At 35.5% G+C, this 20,149-nt stretch overlaps 1 protein-coding gene across 1 annotated transcript in view; it reads right to left on the bottom strand.

Annotated features, from left to right (window-relative positions):
• Positions 1 to 20,149, bottom strand: part of LOC122816214 (probable G-protein coupled receptor 158) — an 843,176-nt gene that overhangs the window by 667,414 nt on the left and 155,613 nt on the right. The window contains exon 3 of the mRNA XM_044088960.1: positions 19,308 to 19,376. Coding sequence (XP_043944895.1) covers positions 19,308 to 19,376 — 69 coding nt within the window. The remainder of the gene's footprint in view (positions 1 to 19,307; positions 19,377 to 20,149) is intronic.

The raw sequence follows: 20,149 nt of genomic DNA, 5'->3' as shown, positions 1-20,149 counted from the left end.
TTCAATTAAATAATTATATGATTAATATCTATTATGGGAAAGTTTTTAACTTAAAAGCAGATCTATCCATATATGCAGTCACATTATCTCATCTTCAACTGATTTGTTATCAAATTTAAAATGTTATGTTGATGCTATTTTGTGGATTTACTTGTAAAATAAATAATGACCTAACTAGAACTCTCTTTAATCCTATTGGAGATAAGCAATCTAACATTATAATATCATTTGTCTAAGTCATCTTCAGATAATAATTTATCAAGTAACATAACTATAATGGAAACCAAGGACAGGTATAGCTCTCTTTATTCATTATTAGATGTTACCTTATTGAGCAAGGCTCTTTTCCTTTTAATAACACTCCGACACCTTAAAACTGTCATGTTCTACCTATATTACTGTAAGCTTTTCATATCATGCACATTCAAAAAATAAGCAAATAAAACTATCATATGAATCTAAATCTTACTTTATTGCCTTTACTCCCCACCTTTCTTTCCCTTCAATCCAAACATTTAGAATAATCTAAAAATAATATTAAAGCATATTTGGCCAGATTCACAAAGGTTACCGCAAAGTATATGTGTACATTTAATGTAACTCTTCTGAGTGATTAGACAGCACAAGCATTGTGATAGGCTATTCTTGACTTCAGAAAGCATACACATAGTGTGCACTTTGTGGTAATATTTATGAATTTAGCCAATTATCTTATTTATTGTTAGATTACTTATCCAAAGTTAACTGAAATTAGTCAGGAAAGAAAAAAGTTTAATAATTCTACAAATTTAAGTCTACATATTTATTTATTTGTATTTATTTATTTATTTATATTATTTATTTTATTTTACAAACTGAATACAATTTTGATCACCATACTTAAAATCCAGGTGCAATCTTAATAAATCCATTGTGGTATGAACCAGTCCCAGAATTCATTACATTATGCAAAGTCAAACCTAGTTTTATTATAAGCATATAGTAATACATTTAGAAAGACTAATTCCAGCTGTAGACAAATTCATAGTAGGAGACATAACACGAGGATGGGAAGACACTCCTCTTTTAATGGCTAAATTAAAATTTAAGTGTAAGCTTTATCTCTATAATTATATATATATTAACTAGCAATTTTACTTGCACATGTTTTATTAGTTCAAAGATATATTATTAGGGACCAGCTATACATCTACACAGATGCTAGTCTGCTAAGTGTTTGTGCCATTTAGCTTATAATACAAATATGCGTTGAATTCATGAACATCTACACTAAGTGTACACAATTTGTATTCAAGAAAATCCCTACCATATTTTTGTGTTGCCTATCCATTCAGAAAGATTACAATAAGTATAACAATAGTCTATACATTGTGGTAACCTTTATGAATCCCCTTCAATATTTAAGGTTGCAAGAAAATCCATAGTAAAACTAAAATTAGAAGAAAGATGGTAAGAGTTATGCTTACATTGCCTATTCACTCAGAACAGTGTATACTTAGTGTAGGTGTTATGTTTCTTGTTTGACAGTATCAGCAAAGTTAGAGTAATATCTTTGAATTTTAAGTAGAACATCAGAACCACAAGTAATACTTATTTCTCAAAGAATTGCCTTCCCCTCATTTTGAACATTATAGCAAAAAAAAAAAACATTTTAAATGTAGATTTAAGATTCATATATTTCGTATTCACTTCATTATTTAATTATTATATTACTGACACATCTTATCTGTTTATGCAGTTATGGTGCTAAATATTATGTGCAGAAACATCAAACAAGAAGGCATTGCAAAGAAATAATCATCTGTAATTAGAATGAAAGGTCAGGCTAATTAAAGCTTAGAAAGTACATCTCCTCAGAACTGTTAAATTTAAAACTACGATGTGGCTATCATCTCTGTTCAGTTTAGTCAATAAACCTGTCTAAGGTATAAGTATGCAGTATAAATCCTGAACTTTGTTATGTAGCATTAAAATAATAATAATGGCAAATACATTACCACGTACTTTACAGTACGTTTATGTTATTCACTATACCTTCATTTACATATGGCTGCTTCACCTTATCATTATTCAATCAAATAACAACTTCTACTTAACATAACAAAATATGCATGATGAAGTCTTGGTCTAGTATATACAGACCCAATGCAGAAACCTATAAGTCTCTAAAAGACTGTTTAATAGAAAAGTCAGCAAACATATATACCAAAAGCGTATTAATACCTTTATTCTTAAATTCTGAAATAAAATTACCAGTAGCCATAGGAACAAATATAGTTAGGCTCCTTGAAATAACACTAATTTCAGTTTCCTCAAAGGCGAAAAATTCATCTTCTGAAAAACTGCTGTCACTAACAGAAAAAAAAAATATCTGAGCCAAAATATGAATTAGAAAAAATCTTTTAAATCACATCTTCTCACCAAATGTAAAATATCACAATGACTTAAATGTAGTCATGAAAAATTAGTAGGTATAAAGTTCAAACCACACTTCAAGAGTGAAAAATTATAGTCACAAAAACTTTGCCAAATAGTTAATCACTAGATTAAAATTATTCTGCTATCTATAGTCAAGATGGCTATTTTTATATGAAGTAAATATATCCAAAAGATAGGAGTTATGACTTTGTTACTTTGTTCTACTTCTGAGGAAAACAGTGCACGGAAAATGATTATATCTGCAGAGTTCTCAAAGACACTATTTATCCATAAGCAAGACTGTACAGCATCGCTTCCCAGGAAATAGATAAGTTTTCTCATCCCTAACAAGGAGAAGAAGGTCATGAAACCAAATCTAGGCCAGGAATATGTGCAAACGGAAATACAAAAATCGTAACAGCTGGTAGACAGAAATCCATATTCTAATGCAGTCAATTTACTCTGAAATGAGTTTTGTGTTTGACATGTATTAGTAGGTTATGGAGCAGACATTCATAGAAATACCTAATATGCATTAATATCAATGCCCTGTAATGGTGACACAGAAGAATGATAAAGATTATTTTAATTCACCATGTTAGTTTAGCTCAGTATCCATATGACTCAACATTAATATGTTAGGCCTCAACAATAAATAAACACCAAGACATTACCCCAAAATATTTCTTCTTTGTAGAGACCTGGCTCAAGGAAACAAACCTCCTATGCATCCCCAAGAAAATAAGTTAATGCTTTTTACTGTAAAGGGGAATAAGGCATTTAAAAAAATGGGAAAAAAATTAGCAAAAAAAAAGGCAAACAAAAAAACTCAAAGGGGCCCAAACGCTTTAATTCAAACAAAAAAGAAAAAATTTTAAAACCTTTTACACAACCCTTTTTTAAAAGGGCCCACTCTTTTTTGGCTAAAAATATTCAATTCCTAATAAAAAATCCCTAAATAATCAAAACAAATTGGAAAACTCCCAAAAAAAAATAATTAATAATTAATACTAAAAAAATAAAACCAAAAGCAGTTAAACCATATATATAATTATCTACCTTAAATATTTTTATCAAATGTTAAAATTTATTTATTATTTTTATTTATTTAAAATAAATAATATAAAAAAATTCCAAACCTAAAAAGAAAACTAATTTAAATTATTTCTAAGCTTTTAAAAAAATTTTAAAGTAACATAAAAAAAAAACCAAAAGGCAGGATCTTTTTTTCATTTTGATGTTTTTATTGCCTCTTTTTTTAAATACTAAATTTTAAATCAAAACCTAAATTGGGGAACTTTTAAATTATCCCAATTCAAAAATAAGCAAAAAAATTTCTAAATTAAATCTTATTTTTTTCCTTTTTCCCCACCTTTTTTCCCCTTAAATCCAAACTTTTTTAAAAAAAAAATAAATTAAACTTTTTTGGGCCAATTTCCAAATTACGATAAGTGAAAATTTAATTTTTTAGTATTTCCCAAAAATTTAAAAGTATTCTTTTTCAAAAAATTACCAAGGGGCTTTTGGGGGAAATTTTGAATTTCCTTTTTCCCTTATTAAAAAGTTCTTAAATTTAAATTGTTTACAGAAAAAAAAATTTAAAATTTTTAAAAAAATTTAAGCCTACTTTTTAAATTTTTTATTTTTTTTTTAATTTATATTTTTTATTTTTTTTAAAAACTAAAAACAATTTGAAACCATTTTTTCCCCAAAACAATTTAATAAAATTGGGTTTTAAATTTCATAATATCAACCCAAATTTTTTAAAAGTTTTATTAAAAATTAGAAAGATAATTCCCCTTAAAAATTTCAATTAAATTTTAAAAAGGGGTTTTGGGCCCCCTCTTTTTGGAAATCAAAATTTAAAACTTTTCTCAAAATTTAAAAAATCCCTTTTATTGCAATGTTTTTTTGTTAAAGATTATTTTGGGGGGTTTTTAAACAACTACTCAATTTTTTTCCATTTAGCTTATAATACAAATATGCGTTGAATTCATGAACATCTACACTAAGTGTACACAATTTGTATTCAAGAAAATCCCTACCATATTTTTGTGTTGCCTATCCATTCAGAAAGATTACAATAAGTATAACAATAGTCTATACATTGTGGTAACCTTTATGAATCCCCTTCAATATTTAAGGTTGCAAGAAAATCCATAGTAAAACTAAAATTAGAAGAAAGATGGTAAGAGTTATGCTTACATTGCCTATTCACTCAGAACAGTGTATACTTAGTGTAGGTGTTAATGTTTCTTGTTTGACAGTATCAGCAAAGTTAGAGTAATATCTTTGAATTTTAAGTAGAACATCAGAACCACAAGTAATACTTATTTCTCAAAGAATTGCCTTCCCCTCATTTTGAACATTATAGCAAAAAAAAAAACATTTTAAATGTAGATTTAAGATTCATATATTTCGTATTCACTTCATTATTTAATTATTATATTACTGACACATCTTATCTGTTTATGCAGTTATGGTGCTAAATATTATGTGCAGAAACATCAAACAAGAAGGCATTGCAAAGAAATAATCATCTGTAATTAGAATGAAAGGTCAGGCTAATTAAAGCTTAGAAAGTACATCTCCTCAGAACTGTTAAATTTAAAACTACGATGTGGCTATCATCTCTGTTCAGTTTAATCAATAAACCTGTCTAAGGTATAAGTATGCAGTATAAATCCTGAACCTTGTTATGTAGCATTAAAATAATAATAATGGCAAATACATTATCACGTACTTTACAGTACGTTTATGTTATTCACTATACCTTCATTTACATATGGCTGCTTCGCCTTATCATTATCCAATCAAATAACAACTTCTACTTAACATAACAAAATATGCATGATGAAGTCTTGGTCTAGTATATACAGACCCAATGCAGAAACCTATAAGTCTCTAAAAGACTGTTTAATAGAAAAGTCAGCAAACATATATACCAAAAGCGTATTAATACCTTTATTCTTAAATTCTGAAATAAAATTACCAGTAGCCATAGGAACAAATATAGTTAGGCTCCTTGACATAACACTAATTTCAGTTTCCTTAAAGGCGAAAAATTAATCTTCTGAAAAACTGCTGTCACTAACAGAAAAAAAAATATCTGAGCCAAAATATGAATTAGAAAAAATCTTTTAAATCACATCTTCTCACCAAATGTAAAATATCACAATGACTTAAATGTAGTCATGAAAATTTAGTAGGTATAAAGTTCAAACCACACTTCAAGAGTGAAAAATTATAGTCACAAAAACTTTGCCAAATAGTTAATCACTAGATTAAAATTATTCTGCTATCTATAGTCAAGATGGCTATTTTTATATGAAGTAAATATATCCAAAAGATAGGAGTTATGACTTTGTTACTTTGTTCTACTTCTGAGGAAAACAGTGCACGGAAAATGATTATATCTGCAGAGTTCTCAAAGACACTATTTATCCATAAGCAAGACTGTACAGCATCGCTTCCCAGGAAATAGATAAGTTTTCTCATCCCTAACAAGGAGAAGAAGGTCATGAAACCAAATCTAGGCCAGGAATATGTGCAAACGGAAATACAAAAATCGTAACAGCTGGTAGACAGAAATCCATATTCTAATGCAGTCAATTTACTCTGAAATGAGTTTTGTGTTTGACATGTATTAGTAGGTTATGGAGCAGACATTCATAGAAATACCTAATATGCATTAATATCAATGCCCTGTAATGGTGACACAGAAGAATGATAAAGATTATTTTAATTCACCATGTTAGTTTAGCTCAGTATCCATATGACTCAACATTAATATGTTAGGCCTCAACAATAAATAAACACCAAGACATTACCCAAAAATATTTCTTCTTTGTAGAGACCTGGCTCAAGGAATCAAACCTCCTATGCATCCCCAAGAAAATAAGTTAATGCTTTTTACTGTAAAGTCAGCAAATAATGCTGTCACTGAAGAATAAAAATGGCTAGAGGTAAAAACAAGGTGCAGAAAATATAGAAGGCAAAAACAGAAAAACTGCACCAAGCTGACACACAAAAAACGACGTTTATTCAAACCAAAAACAAAACAGAAAAGAAAAGGTAAAAGCTTTCACAACTGCTGTTGCTTCATCAGACACTACTATAAAATAACAAGCAGCTTAAATAGGTGCATTCAATTAGCTGATAAAAACAGTCACGTGATGCTATGCAAAGACAGATAAAAGGTATAGTGAACTGCAAATGGGGAAAGAAATGCATTATACTAAGTAATCACTAAAACCTAATAATAAAACCACAAGCAAGTTAAAAGACAATATTATAAAAATATATAGCAATAAACACATAAATATATATATATACAGATGTATAAATATATATATATATATATATATATATATATATATATATATATATATATATATATATATAAAAAATACAAACTAACAGCAAACTTAATGTTAATGTTTAAGCCATCTAGCTTTTAGAAAAGGTTTCAGGGAAGTAGTACCATTAAGACCAGGGTATTTCTCTGCATTAAGTCTAAGGATCTATTTTTGTTCATAGCTCTCTGTAGTATTCTCATTGTCCCCACCTCGTATACTACTAGGTATATTTTGAATAACAAAAAACCTAAAGGTATGGGAACTATCAGTATGCATTACATGATTAGCTAAAGCATTAGTTTCCTTACAATTAGTAATATCTCTGATGTGTTCCAATATTCTGTCTTTCAACATCCTATTAGTTTTCCCTATATAATATACAGGACATTTTTGACAGAAAGAAAAGTACACTACATCTGTAGTCCTGCAATCTGAATACTGATGGCTAGAGATAGAAAATTTTCGAGTTGGGTATGTATAAGTATTCTTACTAAATATATATTTATAAGCAGTACACCTTCTGCAAGGAAATGTACCGATGCATGTAGGGAAACTGAAAGTCTCACAGACTTCCCTATTACATAAACGTTGCTTGAGAGATCTATTGTTCCTAAAGCAAAATAAAGGAACCTCACCAACTTTTTCGATTAGCCCGGGAACTTCTTGTAACAGATGCCAATGTCTCCTAATAACCTGTGAGTACTGATTAACATCACTAGAAAACTAAAAAGCAACCCTGAAATCATTCTTGGCTGCCAAACTATTATCTAAATTACGGCTATTAATATTTTCTCTAAGATAGAGTCTACATCTAGTGTCCCTCAATTTCCATGCTTCAGATATTGTTTTATTAATATCAGATAATGAGTATCCCCTTTCTAAAAAATCAGACTTAATACTTTCAAGAGCTATTTCTGCTTCTTCATCACTGTTGTGGAAATGCAGAGTCCTAAAAACTTGTCTCTTCAAGACATTCCTAGGGATATGCCTTGGATGCATACTAGTTTTATGTAAAAATGTATTTCTCCTTGTAGGTTTGTGGTAAACACTACTACTCAATTGATTAAAATCAGACCTACTGACTGTAACATCAAGAAAATTGATTTCTGTATTTGAGCTATGGTAAGTAAATATCAGGAATTCAGTTGTGGTATGTAAATAATCAATAAATCTAGGAATATCAGAGCCATGACCCTTCCACAACATAAAAACATCATCTACAAAGCGAACATACCATAATACTTGCCCAAGGAAAGGATTATCTACAGAAAAAATAGTCTGCTGCTCCCAGCACACCAAAGCTAGGTTGGCGTAGCTATTGGCACAAGCAGTGCCCATAGCTACGCCAACTTTCTGAAGAAAAAAATGATTTTGAAAAACAATAACATTATTCTCGAGTATAATTTCCAGCAGGCTGCAAATCAACTGAATTTTAGTATTTGTAAGGCATCTATTAACAGTAAGGAACTCTCTGACTCTGTCCACACCCCAAGAATTGGGGATACTTGTAAATAAAGATTCTATGTCCAATGTAATAAAAGTAAACTCTTCATCTCGTTCGATAGTAGTCATCCTATGTTGTAGACATTCCAAAAACATCTTGGTGTCTCGTAGTAAAGTATGATAGCCTTCCAAGAAACCATGCAAATTCCCTTCTACAAAAATAGAAAGGGGTTCAGTGCACCAACCAGTGCCTGAAACAATTGGTCTCATGGGAGGAACAAACATATCTTTATGAACTTTTGGTAAGCCATAAACCCTAGGGACTACTGGTTTATAGACATTAAAATATTTGAACAAGGATCCATTAATCAAATTAGTTATTAAAAGATCAAAAATTAAAAAAGATACTTTCTCAACAATTGCTTTCACTATTGTTCTAGAAATACATTGATAAGTCTGTGTGTTATGTAGCAATTTCTCCATTTGTCTAATATAAAGGTCTCTGTCCAACAAAACTATACCCCCACCCTTGTCAGCCTGTTTAATTTCCAAGGATTGTAAGCCTTTTAGCTCTTGAAGAGCTCTATATTCATCACTGGACAAATTACAGAATGAATAATTATTATTAGTAGACATATTCAAGTCTCTAAAAGCGATCTCACAAATGTCTAAAAACGTCTGTACTCCTGCAGGTACTGCAGGAACAAAAGTACTTGGTTGCTTATGATGTTCATTCATATTATTAGACCCCGCTGAGTCTGTAGCAAACAAGCATTTAAGTGATAAATTCCTGTCCAGTAATCTAAGGTCTTTCAACTATTCTGCCAGGTCAGCTTTCTTGGCAGGGATGAAAGACAGACCCTTATTCAGGAGATCACTCAAAGTAAAGGACGAAATATTTATCACCAAACCTGTAATTATGTCCTTCTCCTTTTGTGCTGTTGCACAGTTCCCTCTGAATAGTGATTCTTTTGCGCCCTTCTGTATTGCAAAGTGCTCCTTGGATGCGATTTGTATGGTAATGGGGCTTTCAATGTGAAGTCTCCTTTCTTCATTTTGTCTAAAAAAAACACTGTTGTCATCTGCTGGACCCTGAGCCCGAACAACTTGTTGGAGAGGGGCGCTGGCAATGCACGGTAATGCATGATCAGTACCTTGTAAAGAAGTGAGCCTGGAAACATTGCCGGAATTATCACTGGTTGGTAGAGAATTGTTCAAGCTAACTAAGTGAGAAGTAGAAGCGTTAGTATTTAAAAATGATGCTGCAATACTCATTGATTCAGATGCAGCACCAGCTCTCTCTTCAGAGAGACCAGAAGTAGAACCGGATTGACTGGCAAAATGGGTTGGGAGCTCTTGTAGAGCAGCACTTGTAGATCTAATGCTAGAAGTACCATTTTCCTGAGGTGATGTAGTCACTGTTTCTCTAGGCCAGGAAAAAAACATTATTTTAACAAAATCTAATTTGTCTCTATTGAACTTAGTTAGATTAACACTTTGGAGTTTCTTTTCATAAGAGACAATACTATCCTGCAATTGTTCCATTTTGTTCAAAGTAAGATCATTAGAAAAAGTGTCAGAGATCCTTTCCTCTAAAGCAATGATCTGAGACTTCAGATCATCCTCTATTGGTGAAAAGAATTCAATCAAGAGTTCCATATACCTTGAACTAAATTACAGGTTAAGCTCTTGCCATTTACGGAGCAGTGCTGGATACGTATCTCCGTAGGTAGGCATGTTAAGAATCCTAAGACCACGTGGAATAATTTTAGCTTCAAGAGAGGCGTGTAGGTGCAGCCGCTGCCACTGCAGTCTTTTGTACTTGTACATCAAGTTCTCCAATTCTCTGTAAGCTGAAAACATTCTGGTAGTCGTTGTTGAGTAACAAAACCATCATCAGTATTAGTGCCAAGATCAGCATTAAGTAATGGATTGACAGGAACATCCAGGATTCATAAAATAATGTCACTGAAACTGCAACTTGCAGTAAACTTAGAGGTGTTATAATAGATGACAGTCTCAACTATGACCAGGATATACTGCACACCATTAGCTCTACATACCAGAAATCTGTCTCCCTTCATATGATCAATGGATTCCTTACAGATACTGCAGGAAAAACTCTAGCCACCACCTTCTTATTGCAAACTCTTATACGTCACTCCTATCCTAACAAACTTAAACAAGAAAGAAACTTGCCACCTGCTACAATAAAATAGCTGAATTTGCTCCCAATGTCCCTCATAGGACCCACTATTGTCATAACTTAAAAAAAAATTAAACTGGGTTGAACTACACAACTACCTAACATATTCATAACTAACTACAGCACACAGACTCATTCATCATCAAGAAAAAATTTCCTGCACTGCATAACTTATTGCTACCCTACTGTCCAGCAAGGGACCTCCCCAATATTATTAAATTCTTATTACTTACAGATAAATCAAATAATGTTGCAGGACACTTGCTCTACTCCCAATACATTGCTAAACTCTGGAATAGTATCCCCACACAAATGAAACTCTCTGACAAACTCAGTAATTTGAAACCACTGCTTAAACAACATCTTAACCAATCCTGGTCCTGCACATGCTCATCACCAGGTTAAGACTTTGTGTTCACCATGTGATACTCGTCAAATACTCTCCTAAAACAGAATACTCTCAACCTCTCAATGAAATGAGAAAACAATTTTTATACATAACTGCTGCCTGTACAATACATTACGTTGCATGTGGGCTTTTTCTTTAGTAACTTCTACCTCTGTAAAATCTTAGAATGTATAAATGTAACTACTGTTTGTGTATAAATGTAAATAGAAATGTTACTAGTCTGTGTTTGACTGGAAGTTAGTATAATGCAATGTAAGCAAATGGAGCTTTTCTCCTCAGGCCTCTGCTGAAAATAGATATTACCCAGTCGGACTTTTCCAATAAACAAAGACAAATCAATAAGTAAATAAATTGCCTGTGAAAAGTCCTAAACTGGTGAGTAGAATATGTGCTTTGAGGAAGCAGTGAATAGTATGAATTTTATGAAGCTGAAATGTCTTACTCTGGGTATGGAATTATGGTAATAGATTATCTACATTATAAAAAAAGACAGAAGGAGAGCTTAAAGCACACAAGTCACAGAAGGTGTCATAGATTAGGTCCTACATATACAACTAGTGTCAAATAAAAGTCCTGCAGAGCCTCTTGAAAGGATAACATGCATACATTCATGACTTATCTGAATTTAAATGGAGAGGTCTGAGCACACCTTCAATGAGATGAAAATAGGCAGTGTCTTGGCTCCTGGTTAGCACAGAAAGACCCACACTGGATTAGCTTCAAGGGAATTTTCTAAAGTTGAGTATAAATATTGATGTATAGGCACTGACATCTTAATCTGGTCTGGGAAACAAAAATGTACAGCTATGGCCTATGCAGAAAACTGTTTATGCTGGTTACAAAACACCAGCATTTACTAATTATCTTAAGTCAAGAAAAAGGGATATCAGTGATGATGGCACACTGCCCTCAGGGGAAATCTGTTTTGCTGCTGGGGGGGGGGGGCAGTGGCTCAACATTAACCATGTTCCATTACGCCCTTAAAAAATGGATGTCTCCCATTAAAGATGTTCAAAGAGACCCCCTCACTCTTCCCATAATGAGTAGATTTACCCCCTGTGCATTCTAAACTAACATATTTAGCTGTAAGTCTTGGATTTCTAGACATGGTCCACACTCATGTAGGGCTGGTACACAGTCCAAGCCACATACTTTAACTCTGTGCAAGTCACAGATGGACCTGTGCACCACAAAGCCTGGTTATACACAAGTGCATAAATGGAAGAGTGCAGACACACAGTTAATATGCAAAGCAGATGCCACAGTATAGTCTCAGAGTCACAAAAGTTTGAATCATGGACAATACTTTGGAGATTTATGGGTGTCCAGCTATGGACATTAAGTACAAAAAGACACAGCTCAACACTTGATGACCAAGTAAGGGTGATACATTATTCAATATAACAGAGCTGAACAAGCGACATAGACTGTATTTTTTTAAAAGGGATGCAATAGCTTATCCCAGTGTGTAGTACAGTAACAAAATCACACTGCCTCACCTACACTTAGCCTGCACCCCCACCACAGTCACATGGTTGAGCTCCCACTAAAGGGAACAGTTTGTTATGTGAACGCCACCTATTGCCATATATATATACTAAGGGCAGCATTCTTCACAGTCATGGTTAATGACTTAAACATGTTCCTGAATGAGTTTTCCTCATAACTGAAGAGGACTGCATATGACCATAGTTCACAATGGGCAAAGCCTACATTAAAATATTGTTTAGTCTCATGACCTGAGATGTCTATTGGATGTTCATAGGTTCATAGGTGATTACTAAGCTAATGGCACAAGTACTTTTACAAGCCTACCCAATAATACCCAGGATATGATAATGTTATATCTTAATTCCCCAGATATGGGATGGGGTAGTATCAGGGTAGTGGGTCTTTGGGAGTTGATGCCTGAGTCATTTTATAGACTGCCTCTGGCCATAACATACATGGGCAGTATCCTAGCAGTGAATTTATGGTTCCCTATCCATTTATCCAAATTCTTTTTGAAGAGAGTAAGAGGCAGACTTTGTTTTACTAAGATTGGAAGTTTATTGCATAGATGAGGAAGTCTTTGGGATGCAAATCTGTCTTTCCAGCAAGTTCTGTAAGAGTCACAAATAAGGTTCAGGTCCATGGAATGTGCAACCCTTGTATAATTTTTCTTGCCATTCAGGGCTGGATCAGAGAATACCTTGTAGGTTAGGCATAAGTCCCATCTCAAGAAGTGATATAAGGTGGAGTAAAGGGATAGTGCTGTAAGTCGGTCTGCATAAGACATGCGTCTTACACTTTGTAATCTTTAGTGAGAAACCTCTGAGACCACTCCAGTTGGTGTAAGTGCCTGGTTAGATGCATGCAGAAGGGAGCATTGTACTTGATTATGGGTCTGATGAGGGCCGAGTACAATGGCACTCTGACTTCCTTTGATCTTGATGCCATGGCTTTAATTATAAGCTGAGCCATACAGAAGGATTTCCTCACTATTATAGCTACCTGGTGGTCAAGATTTAGGTTGCTGTCTATATGTGTTCCTAGGTCCCTCACCACTGGGTCTACTTTTAAGGGTGTGCTGCCAATATTATAATTTACAGGGATATTTAATTTACCAAAGGGTATGACTACATATTTTTTAGCATTTAGTCTCAGACCATGGTTTTCACTTTTAACGGTGTGCTATCGATATTATAATTTACAGGGATATGTAATTTACCAAAGGGTACGATTACACATTTTTTAGCATTTAGTCTCAGACCATGGTTTTCGCACCAGCCATTTGTCATTTTTAGGTCTGTTTTTAGAATGTCAGCATCATTTGGGGATTCAGTGATTGCTCCCAGCTTACAGTCATCAGCGAACTTGGTGAGCCAGAGGCCCCCAACATTGGCCTTCACTTCAGAAATGTATATACCAAACATGAGAAGTCCCAACTCTGAGTACCATTGAACATCGCTAGTAACAAGTTTCTTATCAGAAGTAGATTCACCTATCCGAACAACATGTGCCCTGTCAGGGAGCCAGTTGGCTATTTATCTGATGATGTAGGGGTTTATGCTTAACTCAGTAGGTTTATCTATGATATCTGAGTGCAGGAATGGGTTGAAAGCTTTGGTCATGTCTAGAAAAGCGGTGTGTACCATTTTACCCTCATCCATGGTCCTGGTGACTTTATCAAAGAATTCCACCAGATACAGCAGGCAAGATCTCAATTGACAAAGCTAAATTCAGTCTGGTCCAGTTTTTGGAGACTTCCTATGTCGTTATTGAAGAGGCCCATGATAATTCTTACCATGGCCTTGCAGATAAGACTGGTCAAGATTATGGGTCTGTAGTTCCCTGGGTCAGTTGATACCACCCCTTGTGCACTGAGATGACTGCTGCAGTCCTCCATTGTTCTGGGACAGAACCCATCTGCAGTTTGTGGTTAAAGAGGATTAAAAAGGGTTTCTAGTGGCCCTGACAGATTCTGTTTTAAGCTATTTAAGAAGCAGCCTGGAATGTTGTTGCAACCCATGGAAACTATGTTTTTTGGCTTTAGTGAGCGCAGTAAGGACCTGTTCTCTTGTAATGACCAGTAGGGGGATGTTTGCGGGTATTTCTTTGGGTGTGGTAGGAGCTGATGGGGGGTTGAGCTGAACTTGTCAGCCAGCAGGTTTGTGACAGTTTCAGGCTGGGTGTCAGTGTTGCCATTCATGATTAACTCAGCACATTGCTGAACATTTCCCCTGAGGCTGCAAGCATAATTAAAAAATCCTTATGGTTATCTTTCACCTGGGAGGCTATCTTTGCCTCATAATTTGCTTTGGCAGATTTGACCGGTTCTCTAATTTGCTTGTTTAGACTGGTGAGTGTCTTTTTGCACTCTTTTGTCTGTCCCTTCTTGGCTTTGGAAAGGATTTTTTTTCTTTTTGTTGAATAGCCTATTTATGTTAGGGGTCCACCAGGGTGGTTTATTTTTGCAAGTAATCATAGGTTTGTCACAGCCAGGTACTGCCTTCTCTATGCAGCTATGAATGTTGTTGTACAGTGCTTTTCTGTACAGCTCAGAGTAGGCCCCAGTGTCATCTGGGTTGGGGGGGAACAAATATCCTAGATCTGGTACCTCCTGGAAGCTGTCATCACCTGGAATGTCGATGTCTGTGCAGTTACTGAAACATGGTTCAAAGCCACAGAAAGCACTCCACCAGTGCATGGATATAATGCCTTTCATACATTCTGACCACCCACTGAACATGAAAGAGTTAAAGGTGGAGGTGTATCTATTTATTTTAAGGATAAGCACACCTCAGGGCTGGTCAAACAATATAACATGCTTGAGCTACTACATGTCCAGCTAACCATGGGAAAAATCTGTTGCCATATTCTTGCTAGCTACATGTTCACTACTATGATCAGAAAACTCATACATCCTACCTGAAGTTACCAGAATCACTCAGCATCCAGCCCAGTAACATACTCATGGGTGATTTTAACTACCTCTCCATTAACTGGGAGGCATACACAATCCACTAACATGCAGGCCTAAAGATTTCTTGACTTTGTAAATTTAAACGCCCTGGAGTAGTTAGTCTGCACTCTGACTAGGGAAACAAATATCCTAGATTTGGTATTAACAAATATGGAAGAGTTCTGTACTCCACCTAGTGTTATGTCTTCACTAGTAAGATCAGATCACAAAGCAGTCTCCCTTGAAATAAAGGTAAAACGTATACCCCACCTAACCCCAAAAATTTTAAGAACTTCTCTAAGGTAATTCACCCGCATTAAGGGATGGCATAGTTAGTTTCCATGTTCCCCCAAATCCAGAAAACACAGAAGCCTATGCAGAGTCATACACAAAAGCCCTGTATGACCAAATAAACAACTACAGAAAAATGTCAGTACCAGACTGAAATAAATCCAGGTCAAACCACAAAAACAAGCCACACAGGTGCACCCCTAGTATTAATAGGTTGCACAACAAAAGAAAAAAACTCTTTTCAAGAAGTAAGAGGGAATGTGCACAACAGAGAAATAAGTCCCTCATTGGTATAAAAAAGTGAATCAGGGTACTAGTTAAGTCTTTGAAAACAGATTTTGAAGTAAAAGTAGCCTCCAAAGCTAAGGATAGCCAAAAGACATTTTTCAATTATGCCCGAAATCTTAAGGGCAACACCCAACAATGTGCAAAATTAGTTGCAGATGGCATCAGCTACACTCATCTGGAAGACATAGCAAATCTGCTGGTCAACAAATTAAACTTAAATTTCACCTTCCCATCCCTCCAGTTCTACCCCCAAAAATGCCATTCACCACTCCACTGGCAATTATCACCAAAGAAAAGATTGCCACTGCACTCTCTAAAGCTAAAAGCACTTCTTTAATGGGGCCTGACAGTATGCCAGAATGCCTCTTAAACAGCTTAAATCAGAACTTATCAGGCCCATTAGGATGTCTGTTTAACCGCAGCCTCCGGACTGGCTTTGTTCCGATAGGGTGGAGGACAGCAACAGTCATCCATCTGCATAAATGGGGGCTGTCTACTCACCTGGAAAATTACAGACCCGTAACTTTGACTAGACTTTTATGTAAGCCCATGTAAAGACTAATTAAGGACTGATAAATAATGACATAGGAGACCTCCAAACACTGGACCCAACTCAATTCAGCTTTGTCAGGGGCAGGTCATGCATACTGAAGCTAGTGAATTTCTTTGAAAAAGTTACTAAGGCCATGGATGAGGGTAAAACAGTATATATGGCCTTCCTCGACCTGGCCAAGGCATTTGACACAATTCTTCACTCAGGTATTATAAATAAACTCACATAACTGGGCATAAATCCCTATGTCACCAGATGGATAGCCAATTGGCTCATGGACAGAACACGTGTGGTTAATGTGGGTGAATCCAGATCCAGAAAGAGGACAGTTAATAGTGGTGTGCCACAGGGTTTAGTACAGGGACCACTCCTGTTCAGAATATACTTCTCTGAAGTCAAAACAAATGTGGAAGGCCTCTGGATGACAAAATGTGCAGACAACTGCAAGCTGGGGGCAATTAATGAATCCTCCAATGATGCAAATATCATTCAGGCAGGTCTAGATCAGAAAAACAGAAAGAATAGATCAGAAAAATGACTGATGCCAGAGCCATGGCCTAAAATTAAATATAGAAAAAAATGCATTATCATACCCTTTGGGAAGTCAAATACCCCTACAAATTATAACATCAACAGCATGTCCCTTAGAGTGGACTCAGAGGTGAAATATGTAGGTACAGAAATAGACAGTAGCCTGAACTTTGACCACCATGTGTCTAGAGTGGTGAGGAAATCCTTTTACTTGGCACAACTTATAAGTAAAGGTATGACATTCAGATCCAAGGAAAGTATAGCACCACTGTATTCATTCCTCATTAGACCAATAATTGAGTACATTGTGCCATTTGGCATATACTTGACTAGGCACTTACAGCAGCTGGAGTGACCTCAGAAGTTCCTCACAAAGAAAATCCAGGGTGTAAACAACATGAACTATGCAGACACACTAAAAGCCCTATCTCTTTACTCTGTCTCCTACTGACTATTAAGGGATGACCTATGCCTGACCTATAAGGCACTCACAAATCCAGTCCTGATGAAGGTGTTACACATCCACAAGTCAAACAACATGAGGATCACCTGATTTACAGATCTAAACTTAGTCAGTGTCTCAAACAAAACATGCTGGAGAGACAGAGATCGCCCCTTCTTTGGAACAGGTTTCCTATTTACATCAAGCATAGGTTCATAGGTAGGTACTAGGCTATTGGCCCTAGGGCCTATATAAGCCTAGCCAAATGTACCCTGGCTTTCACCACCCAAGAAAATTATTTTCCTGTGCCACTGTCGAGCAGAGCCACAGAAGTGATCCCCGGGGTGAATTTCCTATCTCCCATCTAATCATCAAGATTTTTCTTCAAAGAGTGCTAATGAGGAGCTTTGTTTGATATAGACAGGTAGTTTGTTCCAGAGTATGGGAAGTCTCTGGGACAGGAATCTATCCCTCCAGCATGTTGTGTTTATTGTGGTGACGAGGCTTAGGTCCCTAGAGTATGTAGCTCGTAGGGATTGGGATTTCTTTAAGTGGAGCATGTCTAAAAGCTCTGGGTTTGACATAGCTTTGTGTGTTAGGCAGAGATCGCCTCTGAGTAGGTGATATGCAATGGAGTAAAGCTGCAGATTTTTGAGATGGTCTGCATAGGGCATCTTTTTGAGGCCGGTAATCCTCTTTGTGAGGTATTTCTGTGGCCTTTCCAGTTGTTGTAGATGTCTTGTGAGGTACATACCAAAAGGGGCATTGTACTTTATAATGGGTCTAATGAGTGACGAGTAGAAGGGAACAATGACCTCTTTTTTCCTGGATGAGAAACCTTTTGTGATGAGGTGTGCCACATAGAAGTATTTCCTGACTACTGTGGTGATGTGATTATCAAAGGAGAGACTACTGTCCACCTGTGTCCCAAGGTCTCTTATCACACTTTCGGTGTTAAGTAGACTACCACCTTTGTGGTAGTTCATGGGTACTGAGTTTTTACCAAAAGGGATGACAATGCACTTTTTGGCATTGAGCTTGAGGCCATGGCTTTGACACCAGGCATCTGTCTCACCTTTTGTAGGATGTCCACATCTTTTGGAGTTTTGATTATGGCTCCTAGTTTGCAGTCATCTGCGAACTTCGTTAGCCAAAGACCTTGTGAAGCAGATCCCTTCCCTGGTCCTTTTCAAATGCAGTTTGGATTACTAGCTGGGGGACTGCAAATTCATACTTGGGTTAGTGCCTATGTCCCTTATGGACAGGGGCAGTATGCAAGACACTCAATGCACAGGCACAAATCCATGCCCTCCTCTTGCCCATAGGGGCCATATATAAGGTAAAATTGGGTTATATTGGCTAGGCTTGTAATGGCCCTTAAACCAGTAGCATAGTAATCTCATGTGAATCTATAAACCTATGAACCATAACAAATACTGCAAGGATACATGCTATCCCTCTATTCTTTAGATGCACCTGTTGTGTAAATACCTTTCTATGGAATGTAACACACAAGAAGATTTTATCTGATTTTAGTTACTTCCATTAGAAGAAAAAGAACTAAAAGTAAAAATGTAACAGATTATTTTATTAAACATGTTCCATCAAATGTTTGTCTATGTTCCATCAGATGTTTGTCGCTTTATATATGTGAATATGTACATGCGCATGCATATTATGTACGTGTGTGAATTCTGCATGTGCTAATATTCACAACTGTTCAGTAGACTCATGGGAGAGAACACAAAGACATTTCAGACTAATTATTTTTGTCACATTTGTTTACTTCCAGATTATACAGCTATTCTGCTAATGTTTGTTTTTGTTTTGAGTTGAAACTACAAGTCACAATGTGCTGTTATACAGCCTCTGTAATGTTGCCATACAGATTACTCTACAGAGATAATAAAGCAAGCATACTTACTGGGAAATAAAGAAGTAATGCTCCACATAGGATTGTTTCGATCAACAGCAGACTTGATGCTCTGATGGTCTGTAAAGAGAAGAATAGAATACTAAATGTATAATACTGACTAAATAATGAGCTGCATCTCCAGAAAACAATTGGGATCCAGAAAATATGTCTGATTTTATATTTAAAAGATAATCTATTTATATGCCATGAAGCATCTAATATTTTCAGTACTGCATTCTGCTCTGTAGCCCTCCAACCAAAATGGAATCCACGTGTGTATTATCAGTACCTGACTTTACCAATGCATCATCTCCTGGACAGTTTAGCCCTCTATGAAAACTCACTTCTCTTGTGAAAATCCTTCAGAAGCTAGTTTAGAAACACTAGCCTTCATGATAGAGTGACACATTATGTCATAGCCAACATGACTTAAAACCTAAATTTAACACTTTCACGGACATAATATATGTCACAAACCAAACGTCACAAAGATCTCCTTATGGCAGACCTCACAGAATTTAAGTGAGCATTCGGCACATTCATTCATTCTGTTCTACTTTCCCATTAAAACCATTTAGGTTTTATAGAATATTCCCCTCAAAGGTTAAGAATTTTCTGTCAAATAATGGTGCAATACATTACTTTCAGCTCATTCATAGCCATACGCCAGCCTGACTTCCATTCAGGGCTCATACTTATTCCAGTCTCTTTTTCCATTACATATTAATAGTGTATGATGCATTCACGCAGTGGTATACCCAGACATCCCGCTAATTCTTATATGGGCAAAGAAAACATATCATAATCATACAGCATTATAGTTTTCTATATAGCCTTCTAATGGAAATACA

The sequence above is a fragment of the Protopterus annectens genome, chromosome 12.part0, assembly GCF_019279795.1.
Source record: "Protopterus annectens isolate FY-2018-M chromosome 12.part0, PAN1.0, whole genome shotgun sequence".
NCBI classification, from domain to species: Eukaryota; Metazoa; Chordata; order Ceratodontiformes; family Protopteridae; genus Protopterus; species Protopterus annectens.
This window is presented reverse-complemented; position numbering and strand designations above follow the sequence as displayed.